The sequence below is a fragment of the Cavia porcellus genome, unplaced genomic scaffold, assembly GCF_034190915.1.
Source record: "Cavia porcellus strain 051 isolate PalLab524CR breed Dunkin Hartley unplaced genomic scaffold, mCavPor4.1 scaffold_1, whole genome shotgun sequence".
In the NCBI taxonomy this organism is placed as follows: domain Eukaryota; kingdom Metazoa; phylum Chordata; class Mammalia; order Rodentia; family Caviidae; genus Cavia; species Cavia porcellus.
This window is the reverse complement of record NW_026947484.1, coordinates 90,574,622-90,597,823: the sequence shown is the minus strand read 5'-3', so window position 1 is coordinate 90,597,823 and position 23,202 is coordinate 90,574,622. Positions and strand designations below refer to the sequence as shown.

General features: G+C 34.2%; 1 protein-coding gene across 11 annotated transcripts in view; it reads right to left on the bottom strand.

Annotated features, from left to right (window-relative positions):
- Ccdc171 (coiled-coil domain containing 171) overlaps window positions 1-23,202 on the bottom strand; it is a 454,917-nt gene that overhangs the window by 260,554 nt on the left and 171,161 nt on the right. For all 11 annotated transcript variants that reach the window (XM_063251434.1, XM_063251464.1, XM_063251460.1 and 8 more), the window contains 4 exons: window positions 21,367-21,534; window positions 19,204-19,392; window positions 1,399-1,903; window positions 565-681 (listed from right to left, as the gene is read on the bottom strand). In XM_063251434.1, the coding sequence (XP_063107504.1) occupies window positions 565-681; window positions 1,399-1,903; window positions 19,204-19,392; window positions 21,367-21,534 (979 nt within the window). The remainder of the gene's footprint in view (window positions 1-564; window positions 682-1,398; window positions 1,904-19,203; window positions 19,393-21,366; window positions 21,535-23,202) is intronic.

Sequence of the window (23,202 nt, the reverse complement as noted above, 5' to 3'; positions counted from 1 at the left end):
TAGTACTAAATTCTTAAAATAATTGAGGTTTTTATTTCAGAGTCAAACTTAGTATGTTAAGGACATGCCATTATATTTAAAAAGTACATGACTTACTAACATCAATAGCCATATCTAAAAATAATGTTTGAGTCATTATTCAGTGTTAGTCACTAGTAGAAAAGTCCTGACTCAGATACTTGAAATCACAATGAATGATTGACAATTACATAGAATTGTGTAAAGAATTACATTACACCTGACATTATAATTTCATTTACAGTTACATTTCATTAAGCAGAAGTCTTAACAAGAACATTATATTATTTTTTCCATAATATATGTGAAATGACCATAATTAGCCCAATAACATAGGTTAACCAGTTGGTTGTACATCAGAAAAAAAGAAAACTAATTTTCATTGAATCTTATATACAAACACATCATACACAAAATCTAAATCACAAAAAACGGTAACAAATACATTTTCTTCCTAGATGGTTTATTAGCATTTGTGTCACAAACAATTTATGGGACATTTGTTTCTAAGTATATTCTGTAAAGACATAAAAAGGGAAATCATACCTGTTTTACTAATGACTTCTTGTAACTCAGCCATAGAACTGATTATTGCAGCAAGAAGATCAGGACTGGTAAGCCAACTGAGTGCTTGCAAGCAACGTAACTGCTCCTTTTGATGTTCTGCAAAAATAAAAATATTCATTATGAAATGCAATGAAATTATTAAAATCCACATATAAAATTCACTATAGTATTCAGCTATTTAAGTAACAAACCAAACTTTGCAAAAAAACATTGACTGGCACAGGAAAAACAATCTATAATAAATGTCAGATTTGATTAATCCAGTTCATAAATAGCTACTAAAGGTTGCCAAAAAGACGAAGAGATTTTTCTTAGTTTTACTCGTATTACTTAACAATTTCCTTTTTAAAAGTTAACAACTGCATCTATTGCATCTTTAGGATAGTCAAGCATGTAAAAAAATTTTAGCTGGAAAAGTTACATTTGTGATATTTTCATACACATCTTCAGTAAACTTTTTAAGTCTCACCATTTTATACTATCATAAAAAGTTAAATAAATTATACTGATATTTTTAAATAAGTTTTTTTGGATTATCTTAATTTAAAAATTACTGTATAAGTTCTTCTCTTCATTACAAAAAATATTCAATACAATCAAGCTAAACAATGCCAAAGTTATACATATTTGCTCTTTATATTTTTAATCAATCAACAAAAATATCAAGTCTAATGTATCTAAAAATATACATTTACCCATATAAACACTATGTGTCTACATAGATACAGAACTAAGTTATAGGATTTGACATGAAATGATCTTTAAAAGGTTTCATGTACCTAATTATATTTTTAAAGGCTTAAATTATCTTACTTGGAAATTTATGCTTGTCTTTGGGCTCTCCTGTACACACTAGCATGCCTATGCCTTCTTTGAAACTTTCCATCCAAGTAAAAAGAGAAGCACATGACTGGCCCAAAATCTTGAGTCTGTTGGTTGCCAAAATTGCGATAACACCTCTTCGGAATATACGAATGAATCCTTTGAATGGTTTTTTCTTCACCTTGGTTTCCTCCTGCTTCTTTTCCTCTACTGCTGACAATGCTTGGGCTAAAGTTCTAATTTCCAATTTGAACAATTCAAAAGTGTTGACCTGCTCCTGGAGAAAATCTCTCTGTGTAGATAAGGCACATGATCTGCTATACAGGGGATACAATGCACCAGCCATCAATGCACAGGCTGCCAGCAAGGATGTTTGTTCCCTTTGAGTCTTTGACAATATATTTTTGAAGTGTGAATTTTCAACAATCAATTGTTCATGTGACTTCTCAATGCAGTTCAATTTGTCCATATTTTTTTCTGCAATTTCTTGAAATTTCTAAAAAAAAGATGTCAAATAATTTGATTATGAAACAAAATGTTTTATTAATTTATCTTTATTCTAATTTTTGCTGACACTACTTCCTCTTCAAAAGATCCATTTCTAAAATACCTAAAAACTACATAAGATACATAGAGCAACAGTAACCTGTATAGGTATAAATTCCCTGTGATGATGCTATCTTTTGTATATCTAAAATGTACCAATAAAAATTTAAAAAAAAACAGTTTAGGTCTGAATGTGTACATTGATTTTTGAATCCACTTATACAGAAGCTTTATATAAACTAAACACGTAACTTTAAAAGTACTTTGTGAATTACTTGTACATAAATATACATTTTTAAAAAAGAAAATGTGCTTTCTGTGTAATTTCTCCTTTGCAAATCCCCTTATTTTCTGCTTTTAAACAAAAATTAGACTGCAAGTAGAAGCTTTCCTAGTCATAAAAAGCCATTACCTTTTGCCAAAATAAACAAAGGGTTAAATCCATAATAGAAGAAATAACACTTCTGAGAACTGATCTTATAATGCATGATGAAATGAACAACTACTTTGAAGAAAAAGAGATACTACAGTACCAACTACTGATCCTGTAGTGTCATACTATTATTCTTTGTTCAGAGTGATTTTAGCCTGCTTTGGTAAGTTGAATCTTATATATAAAGATATGGATAACTACATGTATGTTTAAGTGTATAAGATTGTTAACCATATTACTAAGTTTTTTTGGATAGTTGAACAGAACTGTTTGTGGTCTCACTGTTTGAATGTCTACTTTGAATGCTTCACTTGTGTAACTTGAACAACTATTTGTAAGGGGACAATATGTAATTAGCAACTAGTGATTTCTTACTGTTTATTTTTTCTTTGAAATTATGTATTATTTCTACCCTTTTTCTGTTGTTTATTCTTTCTTTAAATAAAAAAATGAAAAAGAAAGAAGAAATAACACTTGACTGTCTCCTATTTATTGATGAGAAGGCGCTGGCTAACTCATGCCATACCCTATTTCAGTTTCTTTCTTACCTCACCAACACAGAAGGCTGTAGACAGAGAGGTTTCAATAGTGGGAGGAAATGCTAACTGTGAGATGAGCCTCAGCAGCTATCTATTACTTTTTGCCTAGTAAAGTTCTTACATTTCAAATTTAACTTGAAAAAAAATAAAATTTAACTTATACTCTGTTGTAATCACTAGAAAATGAACTATCTCTCTCTGAAGTCTTATGTGTAAGCATTAAGGCTCTGCTGAGGTGGGGAAAAGGAAAATGGTGGAGGGGTAATCAGTAGCAAAATTCAGCCTGAGATCTAATGTCCATACACTAGAAAATAATAACTTGGAAAATAAAAAGAGTATATTTCCAAGAATCAGCAAGGAACTAACAGGAAAAAATCAGAAGCTACAAAGAAATTGGAAAGGTGGTCCACAACACAGAGAAAAGAATGAAACGATCTGTACTTTCTCTCCAGCTCCAGCCAACAGCGAGAGGAAGCTGGCCCCCATAAGTATGCTAAGTGCCCAGGGCTCGAAGATCCATGGAAAAACAGTGACAGAGTCCTCTACCAATTGTGACCTACAAAAATAGTACCGGGTTTTGCTCTAAGGTAGCTTTCATATGAGAGCCAACAGCTAAACAAGGATCCAAGCATGTATGCAAGTCATATTGCCAAAAAAGCTTAATCAGATGCCATTTCAGGAAAGGATTGATTATTTAAATCTGGAACTCAGAATAACTAAACAATCTCATCTCAGAGCTCCCCTTATTGCCCTCCATAGTAACGGGGCAAGAGACAGCCATGGGAGACAGCCAGACTGGGGGTTAGAAACAGGTCCCAAGAAGGTAAGGACATACGCTTAGAATCCCATAATGAGAAATTAGGGTCAGCCTGAAGTGTGCTTAGAAAAAGCTGGTTCTGAAAGTGGCTGCCTGCAATTAGTATTTGAACACTTACCCTGCTTCCTATATTCAGCACAGATCTGAGGTCTGATTACCTTCACTCTCTACCAAGATGAGCAAGGACACATCTCAGCATGGTCATTGCTACCACCTTGTGTAAACAGAGGGGCCTCACAAACCCACAGGCCATTAGGCTAGGCAGATAAAATCATCACTTGCTGGACTCCAAAACCACAGATTCTGGGAGGAAAGCACTTATTCAAAAGTACTGGAAAAAAAATTCTGGTTTTGGACTTGTTTTCCTTTTTCTTTGATTTTCTTGTATCTTCTTCCTTTTCTTTTAATTTTTTCTAGTCTTTATTTTCTACATTACTTTCTTCTCCATTTTTATTTTCTATTGTTTTGTCACTTTTATCTAATACTATTAATGTCTTACTCCTAAACAGGGTCCTTAGTGTCACTTCTCTCATAGTTCCCACAGCTAATTTTTCAAATTTTTCTTTTTGCATTCTCCCATTTCCAAACCCCCACAGCTTTAACAGAATAACCATTAAGCTGCCAAACATTAATCAAGAAGATATAACACTGAAAGATTCAGTATCAGGCAATGAAATTGAAAATAAAGACAAAAACTACCAACTAAGAAAAACCCAGGTCCCAAAGGATTCACTGTTGAATTCTACAAGATGATCTACCACTAGTACTCTTAAAATTTTTAAATGAAAGTAAAAAACAAAGAGTACTGCCAAAGTCATTCCTAGAAGTTCGCATTTCCCTGATTCCAAAGCTAGAAAAGGATACAAACAAAAAAAGCCTAATCTCCTTAATGAACATGGCATGAAAATCCTCAGAATAGTTGGAAACAAAGATACAATAAAGCATCAAAAGATCATACATCATGAACAAGTAGGATTCACCCAGGAATGCAGGGATGGTTCAACAGAGGCAACCTGATAAATGTAATACATTACATAAATAGTAGCAAAAACAAAAATGACATGATCATCTCAATACACTGACAAGTATCAACATATATTCATGATTTAAAAAAAAAAAAACAAAACCTAGAGAAAGCAATAAGCCTTGCTTCCTGGTAAGTGGTGGCACAAGTGAATAGTAGGTACTCCAAGGAGAGAACAAGTCAGTGCCTCCTAAGATCCAGCTATGTTGGAACTTGGGGGGCTGAGCAAGAAAGCAACAAGTCCCCCCCTTCCTGGTACGCAGTGGCACAAGCAAGCAGCGGGCATGCCAGGGCAAAAACAAGTCAGTCTCTCCTGTGAGCCTTCCGGAATGCGACCTGAGAATCAAACATCCCAAGCCCCGCCCCGCTCAGTTAGCAAATAGATGGTGTAGAGGACAGCCAAAGTTTACAGCAACAAAGACACATAAAGCAACTATATACTTGTTTTGTTGGGTTGATTATACTAATCTGGGGCCAGAAGTCTGAGGATCTCTTGGGAGGATGATTGTGTGTAATACAGCAAATATGGGGGATTTCCTTCTATCTTCCCTTTGAAGGCAAACATTGTTTTCACTGTTTTGCTTTGTTCTGATTGTTTTGCTCTGTTCAATCTTCTGTTTTGATAGGTTTTATAATGTTCTGTTTTTGGTTTGATTTTGCTATACCTGATTGAATGGACAACTATTGTGAAGATAACAAGATATACTATGGTACCTATTACTGTTATCCCAGTATCCTGCTCTGAAGTTCTATACCAATTGCACCACATTGTCTCAATTGGCTTTGTTCTGTCTTGTTTTGTTGTATTTTACTATCTTCAAAAAAAATGAAGAAAATAGGTACAAAAGTACCTTATATCAAGCAAATAGAAGTCATTTATGACAAGCTAACTACGAACATCACATTAAATGGGAAGAGTCTGAAAGCTTTTGCTCTAAAATCAGGAACAAAACAATGATATTCATTATCATCACACCTGTTCAATATAGTTCTTGAAACATTAGCCACCACAATCAGGAAAGACACAGAAATAAAAGAGATATGAATAGGAAAAGAAGAAGTCAAGTTATCATTATTTGAAGATGACATGATCCTCTATATAGAAGACCTAAAACAGTTCACTGGGAACTCATAAAATAACCAAATTCAATAGTATAACAGGATGCAAGGCAGCATAAAAAAATCAATACCACTCTCATACACCAATAATAAAGTCAGTAAGAAAGTATTAGGAAAGCAACACTTTTCATAATACAATCAAGAAAAGTTAAATGCTCAGGAATTAACCTAACCAAAGAAGTAAAAAAAAACCTCTATGAAAAAAATTACAATACCCTGAAAAACAAAAAGATCAAAGAAGACATTAGAAAATGAAAAGATATCCCCTCTTCCTGGATGGGATAAACCAATATAATCTAATGGGTGTACTTCTAAAAGTAATAGACAGATTAAATGCAATTCCAATCAAAATACCAAAAGTATTTCTCATATAACTAGAGAAAACAATCCTAAAATTCATATATATGGAACCAGAATAGACTTAGAATAGTAAAACCAATTCTAGACAAGAAAAGTAGAACAAATAATTACAATCCCAGATTTCAAGTTATACTACAAAGCTATAGTGATTAAGAAGAAAAACAGCATAGTATTCATCAGCGGAAATACATAAATCAATGCAACAGTTGGGCACAATGGTTCATTCCTGCAATCCCAGCCCTCAGGAGGATGAGACAGCAGGATTGCCACAGATTCAAGGCCAGTGTAGGCTGTATAAAAAAGGAAAGATCACTTAAAAAGCACAAGAAACCAGGAAATAACAATTCAATGGCTGCATGATGATGCAAAGAAAAATAATTTAAGACTGCTAGGTGTCTGTGAAAAACCAGGGGTCAACACAAATGACATAAAAAGACCATTTACAGAAGTAATAGCAGAAAAGTTCCCAAGCATGGGAAAAGGACCTTGATATACAGATAATGAGGTATATTGAACTCTTAAGCAGTCATAACTAAAATAAACCTACACCTAGACATACAATAATCAAGAGCCCAGAAATTCAGCCAAGAACAGAACATTAAAGGCTGTTAGAGAAAAGAAACACCACCTACAAAAACAAACCCATCAGAATCAGGACAGAATTCTCAATACAAACCATCAAATCAAGAAGAGCTTGGAATGAAGTATTTCAAATCCTGAAAGAAAACAACTTCCAACTCAGATTGATCTGCCCTGCAAAAGTATCTTTCAAAATTAATGGAGAAATAAAATACTTCCATGATAAAGAATAACTAAAGGAATTCATAACCACCAAACCAACCTATGAAGAGTGCTGAAGGAGATTCTAGAGACAGACAAAGATGACCACAGTTCCAGGAACAGTAGAGGGTAGTCACCAAGCAGGGCAGGTAATTCCAGAAAGGGGAAAAGTGGGGGAGCCAATGGTAGGAGGATAATATGGCAGAGATAAGCCAGGGCATGTCAGTCATCACCATTAATGTAGACAGCCTCAATTCACCAATAAAAAGAAACATGGGCAGAGTGCATCAGGAAACAGGGTCCATCGATATACAAGAAACACATTTGACCAGAAAGGAAATTCATGGACTGAAAGTCAGAGGAGAAAAGACAATGCTTCATGTCATGGGGACCCAGAAAAAAATAGGGGTAGCTCATCTGTCAGCAGCAGAATGGATAAGATATGGTACATTTATACAATGGAAAGCTACTCAGCTATAAAGAACTATAATCTCAAGTCTTTTGTAGGTAAATTACTGCAGCTTGAGATCATGTTCATGGGTGAAATGGTTCAGACTTACATGGCTGAACAGCATTTTGTCTCCATAGTATGAAAAACTGAAGGAGTTAGCAGATCCAAAATGTACAGTAGATAGTAGTACAGTGAAAGGAGAGGAAATATCTAAAAATGGAATGCAGTACCCATTGTTAATTTATTATCTTTTTTTGAATTCCTGTATCATTTTCACTGTTCTACTTTCTTTCATTTTATTTTGTTCTGTTTGATCTATTATGTCTGGTGGTATGGTCAGCTATTTTGAAGATAACAAGATACATTATGGTAGCCACTGTTGATTTCGTACTCTCTTGTTTTGGTTTGGGGGGGGGGCTGTTTTTTTGTCTTTTTGAGACAGGGTCTCTATGAAGTTCAGGCTGGCCTTGAACTCACTTTGTAGCCCAGGCTGGTCTCAGTGCTGGGATTACAGGCATGAGCCACCACACCAGGCTGTATTATCTTGTTTTGAAGTCTGTTATCACTTTCATTGTTTTGTTTTGTTTTTCTTTTTTAAAATTTTATTAAAAGAAAGACTAAACAAAACAGAAAATAGAAATAATACTACATTCAGAGAAAAAAATAAACAGTAAGAAATCACTAGTTGATGCTCACATAGTGTCATTTTTACAGTTTTTCAAAATACAAAAATGGAACTAGTAAAGTGGGATTTCAAACAGCAAGACTACAAACAGTTCTGTTTAACTGTCCAACAAAAACTTAGAAATATGGTTACCAATCTTATACACCTAAACATACATGCAGTTATCCATATCTTCAAATATGCTGAGGTTGAATAAACCCAAGCAGGCTAATATCAGTCTGAACAAAGAATAATACTATTGCTGGGTTTCACATTATGACACTCCAGGATCAGCACTGGGTACTTTAGTGTCTCTTTTTCTTCAAAGAATCTGTTCATTTCATCATGTGTCATATTAAAAGTTCTCATAAACTATTTATAGATTCTACACATGCATGAGTCTTAACATTTATTTCTATCCTTTCTATATTAGAGGGAGAAACAAAACAAAGGAAGGCAAAACAAAACATATTCCTATAAACACATGAAATGAAATAAAAATTTAAGACCATGTACAAAGAGTTCCACTATGGTTCCTGTGTTGTCTCTTGTTATCTCCAATAGAATTGGATATATCAGTATATAACAGTAATAATAAAAACACAACTTTGTATATAGTATAAAAGTTCAAAAACCAGCAGTTATCAAACCAGAATGTGTATCATAGTCTTGTCATCTTCAGTGTAATTGCCTATACTCTCACTACTCTCACACTTGATACTATCAATCATATCAGTTTTGAATAAAATCTTATCTGCCTCATTTCTATTATGCTCTTTTTTTTGCCATCAGGTCGGCTTATCTTCTTCACTCTGTTTTCTGCTCCATTCATTGAGGCCTCTCTGCCACTGTTCCTGGAATCCTAGTACTTTTCTCTCTCTCTAGAATGCCCTGCAGTATTCTCTGTAGAGTTGGATTGGTGGTTGTGAATTTCCCCAGTTCCTCTTTGTCTTGGAAGCATCTTGTTTCTCCATTAATTTCTAGAGACAGTTTATCAGGGTATATCAATCTGGGCTGGAGGTTATTTTCTTTCAGGGCTTGGAATATTTCACTCCAGGCTCTTCTTGACTTGATGGTTTGTGCTGAGAAGTCTGCTGTTATTCTGATGGGCCTTCCTCTGTAGGTTATCTGTTTCTTGTCTCTAACAGCTTTTAATATTCTGTTCTTATATTGAATTTCTGGGATCTTGATTATGCCTGAGTGTAGCTCTGTTTTGGTTGTAGGTGGCTGGAGTTCTGTATGCTTCATGTATCAGAATATCATTTCCTTCTCCTATGTTTGGGAAGTTTTCCTTAATTATTTCTGTGAATAACCTTTGTAGTTCCTTTGTTTGTATCCCAGCTTCTTCATTTACATTCTTTATTCTCAAGTTATAGCTCCTTTTGTCATCTTCTAGCCTTTGTATTATTACTGCTTGTTTCCTTGTTATTTTTAAAAAGTTTTTCCTTTCATACTCCCACATTGCAAAATTGTCCTCCAGTTTGGATAACCTATCCTTAGTTTCTTTGAAACTGATTTGGCATCTTTCCACAGTTTTTAATTTCCTGGTAATCTCTTTGAATCTGCTTTATGTATTCTATATGTTGTTTGTATTCTTCATCAAATGGTTCTCTCCTTTGTTTGAGTTCCTCCCTTCTTCTGTGTCTGCTTGAGGGGTGCTTAGTATCTCTTTAATTAATTTCCTTTATCTTGCTTTATTTGGCTAAATATTTCAATTTTGATCTCGTCTATGAGGTCCCAAATATATCTCTTCACTGGCACTATGTCTGATATTGCATGTTTGCTGTTCTCATTCTCCTTTGTATTTACCTGTCCTGGGTCAATGTCTCAGGGTTGGGACCTGGGGAGTTTTTCTTATTGCTTCCTCCCATCTTTTTTTTTTTTTTTTTTTTTTTTTTTTCTCCCAGGAGGCCCCAGTTTCTTTTATTTCTTTTTCTTTTTTTTTTTTTTTTTTTTTTTTTTTGCCTTTTTTCTTTTTATCGGTACCAGAGATCAAATTCACGCTTGCAAGGCAGGCGATTATGCCGCTGAGCTAAATCCCCAGCCCCTCCCAGTTTCTTTCTTTGTTGGTTACAATTCTTCTGAACATGCTGGCTAGATGACCCTTCCCACTGCTATGTGCTAGTGAGTTGCAGACAGGGACAGCATATGCTGGCCCCTCCCTTCTGGGTCAGTCAAGCTGCTGTGGCCCGCACTACTGTATTACTTTGTTCCACCTCCCCTCCAGACCAGCCAAACCTCCGAGATCCCACTGGGCCAGTGTGGTTAGTGTGTGCCACTGCTGCAGGGACTTGACCTCGTATAACCTATTGTGTCTTAGCCAGGTCACAGGACCCACATCTAGCTCACTCCACTAATCCCGTTTGGGAAGGGAACAATTGACTGAAGTCACTGCTGCCCCTTTTACTTGCCAGTCCTGCCTGGTCCCACTATGTCGTCCACTGGAGCCCCCCTATTTATGGAATGGCTCCACTCCTGTCACTCACCACAGGTCAATGGAGGCACGCCGCCAACTCAGCCCTCTGTTCTGCTCACCAACCTCCAAACTCAAGGTAACTATGCCTCCAGTGAGTGGAAGCAGCAGGACCTCAGACGACTTGGCAAGTCGTGGCAGGACCTCGGCAAGTTGCAATAGGACCCTGGCAAGTCGTGGCGGGACCTCATATGGTCAGCAAGTCGCGTTAATTTCTTCTTGGGATGAGAGAATTCATCTCCCTCTGTTTGGGGCTCCCCACTCTGTATTATGTTGGATTCTCCATTGTTTTGTTTTGATTGGCTTTATTGTTTCATTTTATTTGATTTTATTCTCTTTAAAATACATTAAATTTTAAAAATAAAAAAAGAAATTAGACAACAAATGCTCATGATGCTGCAGGTGGAATAGAACCCTTCTAAGGTTGTTGGGGAGGATGTTTTTATCCACTATGCAAATAATTATGAAAACATTTCAACAAAAAACACAAGAAATTCCATTTGACCAAGCTATTTCCCTCCTAGGTGTCTTCTCAAAAAAGTTAAAGACATTATATTACAGTGATACATGCATATCTATGCTTATAGCAGCACAATTAACAATAGCTAAATCTTGGGTGTAGCCTATATATCCATCAACAGATGAACAGATAAAACATGAACTTAGACACAATGGGGTAAATACAGAAGGATACAGAAGGATAAACTTAAATCATCTGTAAGAAAATGTATGCACCTTAAGATTATAATTTTAGGGGCTGGGGATTTAGCTCAGCGGCATAAGCGCCTGCCTTGCAAGCAAGCAGTCGTGAGTTTGATCCCTGGTACCAATAAAAAAGAAAAAGACCAAAAAAAAAAAAAAAAAGATTATAATTTTAAGTTAAAAAAGGGACATAAGCATAAATATATATCATGGTTTCTCTTGTATTAGAAACCCAAAATACAAATAAAGAGAAAAAAAAAAGTAGGAGTCAGGGAAATAAATCTTTTACATATGAGAAAGGGACCAAGAGATGAAAGAAGTTTAAAAACATGTATTACGTACATGTACCAATTCCTCACAAAGAATGTGATCATTATGTATTACAAATATGTACTAATAAAAAAATAGAGTAAAATTCGATTAGCTTAAAAATAGGTACTGCTAAGGTAAAGAATAAATTCTAAATAACAGATTTCTACTTCCTTTATTCATTTATCATTTGATAAACCTCACTGATTTATTTTGAAAAGCAAACTGAGGGAGTTCAGTTTTAATAAAGTAGTCAAATATTCTGCATATTAAAGTGTTGTCTTCAATATGAGGTAATCCTTTAGATACACTACAGAAATTTTTTCTCTTTCATATTATTGGTTTACAACAATTTGTCTTCAGTATGAGGTAATTCTTTAGATATACCACAGAGACTATTTCTCTTTAGTATTATTGGTTTACATCAGTGGTGGCGAACCCACCTGACACACCACACAACAGACACACAGATCCCTCTCTGTTGGCACATGAGCCAAGTTGCCCCAATAGATGAGCATTAGATAACAGTTGCTTTTTTCTAAACTACAATTTTGTGTTTGGGTCTAATTGTCATGTTGGTACCTTATGATAAATAAGTGGGTTTTGGGTTGCAGTTTGGGTACTTGGTCTTCCAAAAGGCTCACCATCACTGGTTTAGAACATACTATGTAATGTGTAATGTGTAAAATTTAATTGTGGATCTCTGGGGGAGTTGTATGGCGAGTGTATCTGATTCAAGAGTTATCCAGTGAACATCTAGAAGAAACAAAAGGCTTTCTAAAATTTATGTTGGCAGGAACACCTCTAGGGAAAATCAACTTGGAGCAAATCATACAAATGCTTAACCACTCTTCAAGATTTGGATGTCAAAAGCTATCATAGACAATGATAACAGGCTATAACTAAAAGATTTCAACCTTGTAGAAATATACTGCTTAAAAAAATCCTAGGAGATGAAGATTCTCAAAGGTAATGGTTAATAGGAGGAGACATTCAGATGTTTAATACAAAAGATAAAACACTAAGGGAGGTATACAAGAAAGCACTCTGAAAGATTCTACTTCTTAGATATTTTCCCTAATACACGAAGAAAACTGCAAATAAAGACACATATTCTATGGCAAGCTACATCCTTTAAGCATACCCCCAAAGACCTGCTTCCTTCAGCTATATTCCACCTCCAAAAGTTCCCACCACTTTCCAGTAATGGCATCAAATTATGAGTTCATCGTTGGATGAATCCATGCTGAAGACAGAGCCCTCGAGGTCAAATCACCTTTCCAAAGGCTCCATCTCTGAACAGCATTGCATTATTAGCTTCATGGAAAGATTTCAGATCCAAACTGTAATACCCCAATCACATTCCTACTGACTGTCAACCTGTGGCAGGAGTATTATTTCAGTAAATTTTATACCATAGCTTCTACACAAATATCACCAGTAAAGTAAGTCTTATAAGAACAGATTTTGGGGGCAGGGGTGCTGGAGATTGAACTCTCAACCTCATGCTTGCCAGGCAGGCACTTAAGCCACTGAGCTAAATCCCCAGCCCGAAAGAACAGAGTTTTAAAAGGAGCAAAACATAGCTGGTAGGTGAACTTCTTGAAAGCAGATATGTAACAACCCTCCTATGTGAAAAATTTGTAAGAAAAATACAAAACAACACTCAGGTTGTAGCTAGATAAAGAAGGAAGACAAAAATTTGGAAAGAGCTAGAAGCAAGATGTTTTAGGAAATACAAATAATTCAATACACCTGAAGAAAATAAAGAATACTCGAAATTTGAGAAGTTGTTTGAGAATAGATGATTGTGAGCTTTAAATGTTAAGCTAAGAAATTTAACTTTATTTGGAAAGCTACAAGATGGCACAAAATCCTAGAATGTTACTATATTTAGAAAATGAATATAAGTGACACATTTTTTGTGACATATTTTGTGACACATTTTACTAACATTGTCATTCACAGTGAACTCAACTTTCTCAGAACTTAAGGGCTACATACATTTAATTCTACACTGTTACTTAGTGACACCATGCATACATGTATCTACCATAGACTGCTGGCTCCTAGAGGGTAAGAATTATTTAGGATAGAATCTATCATCATATTCTATAGCCAAAGGTATTTAATAAATATTGAATAAAATAATAAATAAGTTTTTTATGTTTAATGATGTTGCCAAATATACTTTGAAACTTATGACTCTCCAAATGTAATTTGAAACTTAGCAACATATCAAAATTCTGTTTTATGTTAATTCTCATTTTCCACAGGGACTTGCAGAGGTACCACAGTATTTATTATGAATTATTCGTAAAGAACAACAAAGCCTGTTTGGCAGTGACACTTCAAATATCTATAGAACAAATTTGATTTTTTTTTTAATCCTGTGTTCTTAGGGCAAGGGATTTGGCTCAGAAGCATAAGTGCCTGTCTAGCAAGTGTGAAGTTATGAGTGTGATTCTGGGTAACCCCCCACACACACACACAAAATCCAGTGTTTTCCGACCAAAGGGATTAAAGGCCAATATTTTTAGGCAAACATAAGGAAACATTTTCATGTGGGGAAACACTTTCACGTGGAACATTTTCACATGGGACAATAGCATTCTCAATGTTGAAATAACACCATTCTTCAGTATGTTTAACTTCAAAAAACAATATTCTGAAATTCCTACCCTAAAAATTCTTATCCTGAACTTTTTTTAAAAAGTGAAGATTTAGGATGCATATCTTTTACACTGATGTCTTTAGCATAACAAAAGTACCAGGTACTTTCACTAGTGCTCCTTTACTTGCTGAAAAATCCGAAGAGCATCCAAAATGCAAAGAGAAAGGACAACTCTTCCTTCCTGAAACATGTGCTTCCTTCCTGAAACACAAACTTTTAGGGACACCTTACTGGCTTTCAGAACTCCATGAACTATGAAACTCTGATGCAGAAATTAACACACTTCACCAGGGACTAAAATTTGTTTATTCATTTGTTTTGTGTACCTGTGATTATTTTTTCTTGCTTATTTCTTGTTCTTCATATTGCCATAAATTGGAAACTGGTCATGTAAAGATACATCACAAGACTTCATTTAAAATATCTTTTTTTTTTAAAATCTGTACTGGGGATCGAACTCATGACCATGCGCTTGCAAGGCAGGCGCTTATGCCACTGAGCTAAATTCCCAGCCCTAAAATATCTTTTTTTAACAAGTTTTTTTCTTGACTTTTTGCACAATGGTAATATTGAAAATATAAAAACAAATTCACCCGTTCTCCCTATGGTGTAAATGTTTGACTGTTAAAGTGAATTTTGGGGAGGAACTGGAACCTCATAACTGCTGATAGGATATAAAAATGGTATCACACTTTCAAAAACAGCATGGCATTTCCTCAAAGTTTAAACATAGGATTAACATATGATCTAAAGTCTGGTATGTGTACACGCACATGCACACACATACTCTACTATACACACATTCAAACTACCTGATTATTTACTTAACTTATTATACTATACAAGTCTAGCAAGTCAAAATTCTGCACTAAAAATGATACCTGCCTGCTTTTACTCTTTTGTTTATAAAACAATGCAAATTATAAAATCTCTTTTGGATACAAAAAGTTACTAGAAAAAATAGTTCTATTTATCATTAGGTTAAATGTATTAATCCAAGGTAAGATGCTTGATTTGTTGACTGTTAAAGAATATTACCTTAAAGTACTTAGAAAGTTAGCATTACTACCTCTGAATTCCGATCTGTTTCATGACTCTCTTTGCTTTAGGCTTTCAGATTCTAGAAAGAGTTTCAGTCGGCTCTATTGAAGCCTTTGCAAACTTTGGCCACCTCCTTCCTTCTAATATTATAACATTTTTTGGCAATTCATTATGTACAACCTTATATAAAGTATTTTTATACACATTAAATAATTACATAAAAGCTGTCTTGATGGTCTTCTTACCTATAGTAGCAGTTAAAATACAGTGTCCTATACAAAAACTTCAGTTTCTTGGGAGAAAAAAACTAATGACACAAATTTTAAAAACACTCATTTGTGTAGATGGCTAACAATTTGAAACTACTTAAGTTTTTCCATATATCATCATGTTTAATTATTAATTAACCAAGAATCATTTAGAAATAAACGAAACGAAAACCTGAGCTATTATTAGATCCATTTTCATATATTACTTTATACACAAAAATAGCATATATTTCTAAAAGAAACTGTTATAGTATGAGGCAAAAAGGACTGGACATGAAGGACATCAATAATATATTTAAATAGCCCACAACACTGTCCTTGTAATTCCTAAATGCCAATCGTTGTACTAAATATTCTGTTATTATCTCCATTCTACTTCTATCCCTAGAACTTTCTTGCACATGTAAGTTTTATCACCTGTTTAAACCTTAGTTTCCTCATTTGTGAAACAGAAATAATGTTTAATGGATCTCCGACTCTGGTGGGTTCAAGTAAGAGGACACATGCAAAAGTATGAAGAACATGAAAATCTATCAAACATCATGCAAATTCAACTGAAAGCATTATTAACAAAAATAACTTATAAAGCAGTTATAAGGAAAATGGAAGGCTTTTTCCAAATACCACTAGAGCTAGCTACTGACACTAACTCAAACTCCATCAAAACTGGGAGATAAATACTGCTGTAACCATCTCTCCATGAATTATTTTACTTAGGATATTTGAGGAACTACAACCTCCAACAATTATCAAAACTTCTGTTTATCTCTGAATATTATCTTAAAATTCAGTTACCAAAAAAAAAAAAAGGTTCAACATATAACTCTTTTATGACTAAACTTAGATTTCTTGCCAAAGGTGCTTTCAATAACAAGATAGAAGATGAGGAAAATAAGAATATAGGATGATAAACCTGAATTCTGTTTGAATCCTTTACCTCAGGGGAAGGAAATGAAGAACATGTTATACAATAGCCTGCATATAAAGTGGTTATTTTTAGAAAATGTATTAATTGATTCATTCAAATTCATATAGAAAGGCATAAATTTATAGAGGGTTCTTTAGTTCAGGAATACAAAGAGTTCTGGTCCTAAGCATCCTGAAACTAGTTATTGGTAGATTACAAATAACTTTATATATATATACTGCACAAATACATAAATATTTTTTAGGGAGGTTTTCTTTAAATGAGACTTGCCAATGTATGAATGGACCAAATGAAGAGGTTCAATAATAATAAATTAAGAATAAAAAACCTTCTGGTCCTTAGGAACAAAAGTGATCTATTAATAAGTTCACTACCAAAAAATTATATACAATTATGTTATTCCTGATATGCAGATATGATAGTTAACAATGTAAGTAATGCTGCCAATAATTCTTATGAAAAAATGGTTACATTACTCATAATTTCTATTCTCAATCAAATCCAACAAAGAAAATACAATACATCCCACAGTCAATTATTTTGCAACAGGGTCTACAACTGTTACTCTATTTTTCATATAATATTAGTAGGTATAACAAATTTTAACTCTAAATGGGTTAAAACAACATGAGAACCTTCACAAATGGATAAATCAAAGCTACTGTGACAAAATCAGCATGGTACTGACAAAAAAAAAAAAAAAAAGACTTGAGATCAGTGAGGATCAGTGAAACAGATTAGAAGATGCCCCGATAACTACAAAGAAACTCAGCCACCTTATGTTTGACAAAGGGGCCAACATGTTCACTGGAAAAAAGATAGCCTCCCCACAGAACAGTAAAAAAATATAGCCAACTGTCCCTCAGACAAATGACTTATATCTAGAACATATAAAGAATATGAAAGTATCAGGTCCCCACAATTCAAAAACCTAATCCAAAAATGGGCATTCGAGATGAACACAAACTTCTCAGATGAAAAAAAATACAAATGGCAAATAAATACATGAAGAAATGTTCAACATCACTGATCACTCAAGAAATGCAAAATAAAACAACACTGAGAATCTATCTTACTCCAGAAAGAATGGCTGTCATCAAGAAATCAACCAATAACACATGTTGGTGGGACTGTGGGGGAAAAGGCGTGCTTCTCCACTGTTGGTGAGAGTGTAGATGGGTACAATCACTATGGAAATAGTGCAGAGATCCCTCAAAAAACTACAATTGTAGGTTCTATTCAATCTAGCTATTCCCCTTCTTGGTATTTTCCCAGAAAAACTGAAAACATCATGCAATAGCAATGTATATACACCCATGTTTACAGCAGCACAATTTGTAATTGCTAAGTCTTAGAAACAATTCAAATGCCCATCAGTCATAGAATGAATTTTTAAAATGTGGTATTTTTCTATAATGGAGTATTACTCAGCTGTAAAGAAGGATAAACTTGAGGCTTTTATGTGCAAATGGATGCAACTTGAGACCATACTCATAAGTGAAATACATCAGACAGTATTTATAAATATCGTAGTCTCCCTAGTGTAAAAAAACTAAAGGAGCAAGTAAGATCCAATAGACAGTGTGAAGAAAGGAAAAAAGTGCTTAAAAGAATTGAGATAGGACAAAGCAAAAAAGAAAGCAAAAGATTAGATGTATATTGTATACATATGTGTGTATGAATATATATATATATACAAGATAGATAACGATACTACTAATCTGTTCATCAAAAAGAATAATTTGTGTTTTTATTGTTTGACTGTTTGATCATTTTTTTAATGCCTAAATCTTGGAATCCAAACTACTGCTTTGAAGATAACAATATGCAATACATTAACTAGTGTTAATTTCCCATTATTTTGTTTTGAAATCTGTATTTTTTATCCTTTTTGTTTAAATAAAAAAAAAGGAAATTTACACTAAGACTGACAATACCAGATTGCTTAACCTTTGTTTTAAAAATAAATGAAATACAATTTTAGAATTTAATTGATCGATCCATTCAGGGATTTTCTGATGAAAAGCTCATCTTCCAAAGTGCGCAAAGACCAGTAATTGGCTGCCACCTTATATCTGCAGGCCACTCAACTTTACCTCCCTCTAGGAGTTAAGTTTGGTAGTCAAGTAGCACCTTGCTACCTAGATTGTTTGGCTCATTAAAGGATTATGCTAATTAGCCCGCGTTATGCAGGAAATTTGAATTGACCTGTAACCCTTGGTCTTGCCACTGTTGCTAAGTTACCTGCTGACATCTCAGAACCCAAATCCCTCCTCCTCAATACCCTATATATTTGATACTCTTTCCTTGAACAAATGAGACTTGATCGGACTTCTTCATCTTGTCTCTGTCCTCTGTGTCTCTTGTTTCCTTTTCATCCCCACTCCCCCTCTAGGATCTCCGTGGATTTACCTGCAGGCCGGGACACCAAAGTAGAAGACAGTCTTTCATACAGATACTGATAGACACATTCATATTCTCTCTCTCTCTCTCTCTCTCTCTCTCTCTCTCTCTCTCTCTCTCTGTGTGTGTGTGTGTGTGTGTGTGTGTGTGTATCTCCCTCTATCTAAACAAGTTCTAAGAGGCTCTCAGGAAGTTTTAAACTGATTTTTAAATGTTTAATTACACTGAGCAATCCACTTTATTAGCCCTGTATGGAGAGCATACCTGTGCCCTCTTCTGCACCTCCAGCAAAAGTTCAGAATACTGCAGTTCCAGTTCCTTCTTTTGTTTGTGCCAGGAGCTTTCCTGGGCTTTGATCTGTTCTGCCACTTTGTTAAAGGTATCTTCCTGGGTCTGCTGAAGTTCTCTCATTGTGTCTGACTTGTTTTTACAGATATACTCTAGATGGTTGACCTATAAGAGGAAGTGAAATAGACAATAAGACATACTTTAAAAAAAAACTTCTTTATAGCACCTTCCCAAAGCATACCAAATTTTCTATTTTACTTTATTCCTTAAGATCATACAAAAATTTTAAGTTCACATGTACATACTTAAGAAACAGGAATAAGTGTTTATAGCACCAAAACTCTAAATCTTGGAAGCAACCCCCAAACAGATGAATGGGTAAAGGGTATTATACATAATGGAGTGTTACTGTGTCATAAAGAAGGATGAACTTGAGTCAACTCTGGGAAATGGATTCACTTGAGACCATAACATTAAAGGAAGTAAATCAGACCCAGAGTTTAAACACTGCATGATTTCTGTAACATAAAAAAACCAAAATATAAATAAATTACAGAGTAGAATAAAAGATAACAGCAAGTAGATCTCTTGCATAAGGGAAGGGGACCAAGGATGCAGGGAGAAGGAATGGAAGAGAGGGAAAGAGAGCAAAAAAAAAAGAGATAAGATGTACCAATTCCCCAGGAGCAATATAATCGTTATGTGCTGCAAATATGTAGAAAAATAAAATAAAATTTTAATTTTAAAAAAGCAAAAAGTGGAAATTAACAGGTTAAATTATCATATATTATCAGAAAATGGAGTTTTGTATACTTAAGACAAGTTTTCTGTTCTTTGTTTTTTCTAATGAAGTTACTAATTCTGTAACCTTCTTGAAATGATTAAGAAAGATATTCTAGAACCAAAGCTCAAGCTACTGAGATATTTCAATGGGAAAGGGAGTGTTTAAATAAGATTTGAAAATCTGCAGGTGTCTATACATAATAACGGAGTATAACATTCTATTTTGTAGTTCGCAAATAAAAAAGAACATCCTTATCTTCTAAAAGGTAGAGCAATTAATGCTGTTTTGAAACTATGGAAAATTATTAAACTTATAATACCATCTCAGATGGTTAAAACACATCCACTTTAATTATCAGTAAGTTAAACCCTTATACACATATTCAGAATGACAAATAGCTTGTGTATTTCTTACTTATTCTCTCATTTCTCGGCTCTACTTCTCAGTGCCTAAGATTGTGTTTGTCAAGAGAATCAAGGTAAAATGCTTAAGAATAATAAATCTCGCCCTGAAACCAGATTGTTTTATTAATTCAACAGACTTTTTTTAAAAAACATACTGAACATTTTTTTCTTCCTCTGTTGTAGAACCAAATGTCATTGTAATTAAGACCTGGAAACTAGACCTCATAAATACAATTCTGACCAGTTCAATAGAACAAGGATAAGAATCAATATCTTTAACAGTGACATATGTTGATCTGCTAATCCATTTTAATTTTCTGTAAAGGAAAGTAGGTTTTTTTTTTCTTTTTCAGAAAAAGATGCATTTGTAAAATGGTAAAGTGACCATAAAAGTCTATCGTGTTGCTCTTACAAAATATATTACATTTTAAAATACAGACTGAATTTTCTTACATACAGCTTGCTGTATTTCCAGAAACAAGTCATGTACATATAATTTAAATTTTTCTAAGTGCTTTTAAAATAACACCTATTTCCTAAGCAAAGAATTTTAAGATAATGTTTTTGAATAACTGCATCCTGTTTCTATTTTACACTAACATAAAGAGTTGGTTTATTAATGTAAATGACTAAGTTCTTTGAATTGCTTCATCAGTAAGATTAATTTATTTTCTTTTAATTAGGTCCCTGTGGCTAATACTGGCTAGTAGTATTAGCATGTCCTGCACAGAAAGTGGAGCTTAGAGACTTCATACAGACTTCAGTCACATTTACATGCCCACAGCAATGGCATCAAACTGAGTTGTAGACAAGCCATAATTAATGGTATTGAATTATTAACATCCAAATTCTTTTTGAAATAAGATGAATGTCAGCCCCTCTTAATGATACTGTGATGTGGACAAATGTCACTGAATTTAATAGAGGTATCTGGTGCCTGAGGACAGTTACCTTCTCATTAGCCCTGTTGAGGTCTGCAATGAGGGCATCAACATTCTCCTGCAAGACTGCACAAAGCTCAGACCAAGAGAATTTATCCAACATGCCTTCTGGTTGTTTCATGAGCACACAGCCTGCTACCAAGTGCTGATACAAAGTATGAAGGAAGGTTAGTTTCTCCTGCAGGAAAAAGACAAATTAATTCCTTTATATAAACATTATAAGAAATAAAGCACATAATACAAACAGTGAAAATTTTATTTCTAAAATCTAGAAACTAAAATTCTCAAGTTTCAGATATTGTCATTTATATAACTTTTTTCACATATAAAACCAACCATTAGATAGAATACTTGAAATCACTGACAATTGGAGTTCAAAACCAAACCCTAATGTCTAAAAGCCACAAAGACCATGTTTCTGACCCTATCTTTGCTCCTGAATAAGACTGTGATCTGAGTAAGCATCTGTTCAGGGCCTAAGATTCCTGAGCTGTAACACAAGCCGTCTAGTGTAGCTGTCTATAAGCATTCTAACTGGAATTCATCATGGTAATTCTACAATTTCTTATTTACACTAACCAAAACAGATGTTGAGTCTAAAAGCAATGTAGAGAAAATTGTCATTCAATTCTAATGAAGAAAAAGTTATACCAATATCTATAAGTCATACCAATATCTACACTTCACATGTACACAATTACTCAGCTTTCTTCCTAATTCAGAGATTCCATTTTACTTACCTATTATTGAAAAATCTTTTCTAATCTCCTTACGCAAAGCAGGAAGTCATATAAAAATTTGTTTATCCCACTTGCCAATTTATGTAGCACAGTATTTGACACATTGGTAAGGTCTAAAATATTACAGAGTAACAGGCCAAAAAAATAGAGATAGCTTCCCAAGACAGATTTCCAAAAATGTTAGAAATATGAGGGAAAAAAGGCCAGGCATGGTAGCACATGCCTCTATAATCCCAGCACTCAGGAGGCAAAGGCAGGAGGATTGCCATGGGTTTGAGGCCAGCCTAGGCTATATAGTGAGGCCTGCATAGTGAGTCCCCATCTCAAAAAACAAAAAATAAATAAATAAGAAGTCCTTTAAAAGCATAGCATTATTATGGTTACTAAACTATACATTATTCAATGACCTAAAATTACTTACTATGCTCTAGAATTCAGTATAAAGCTGAACCTATCTTGAATATGGAAGCAGTATTTAGTTACATAATGCCAACTGGCTCTCTTTATAAACTATTTCCTCCATAAAGTCCCAAAGACAGTTATGAGGCTGAAAAGTGAATATTTTATATGGATAAAGTAAGTTCAATATGTTTTAATAAATCAGCAGGTAAAGAAAACTTTTAAAAAAGGAAAATTTATGAGAAAATCATAGGAAATTCTAATAATCTAGATTAAATAACAGTAACAACAAACCCTAAATACAGCATACGTGAAGGTTTTGTAATTAGAAATTGTAAGGTTAGTTTTCCTGAACATTTCAAAATGTGTGTCATTAATTGACCCTATGTGCTACTTCACTTTTTTCCAGATATACTAATTTAAACACCAAAATTTTTAAATGTTCTAAAAATCACAAATTTGGATTAAGATATCAAAAGATTTTTTAATAAATGTATTTTCCCTATGCATTGTCCTTTTATAGACAGTTAAAGATGACTTTTACTTTTTTTTCAACACTATGAATTGAACTCAGGACCTTTACCCTGAGCAAAAATCCCCAGGCCTTTTAGAGGCAGGGTCTTGCTAAGAAGTTTTTGGGCTTGTTTTTTTTCTGTGATACAGTCTTACTAACTCACTGAATTGACAGGCTGGGCTCAAACTTGCAA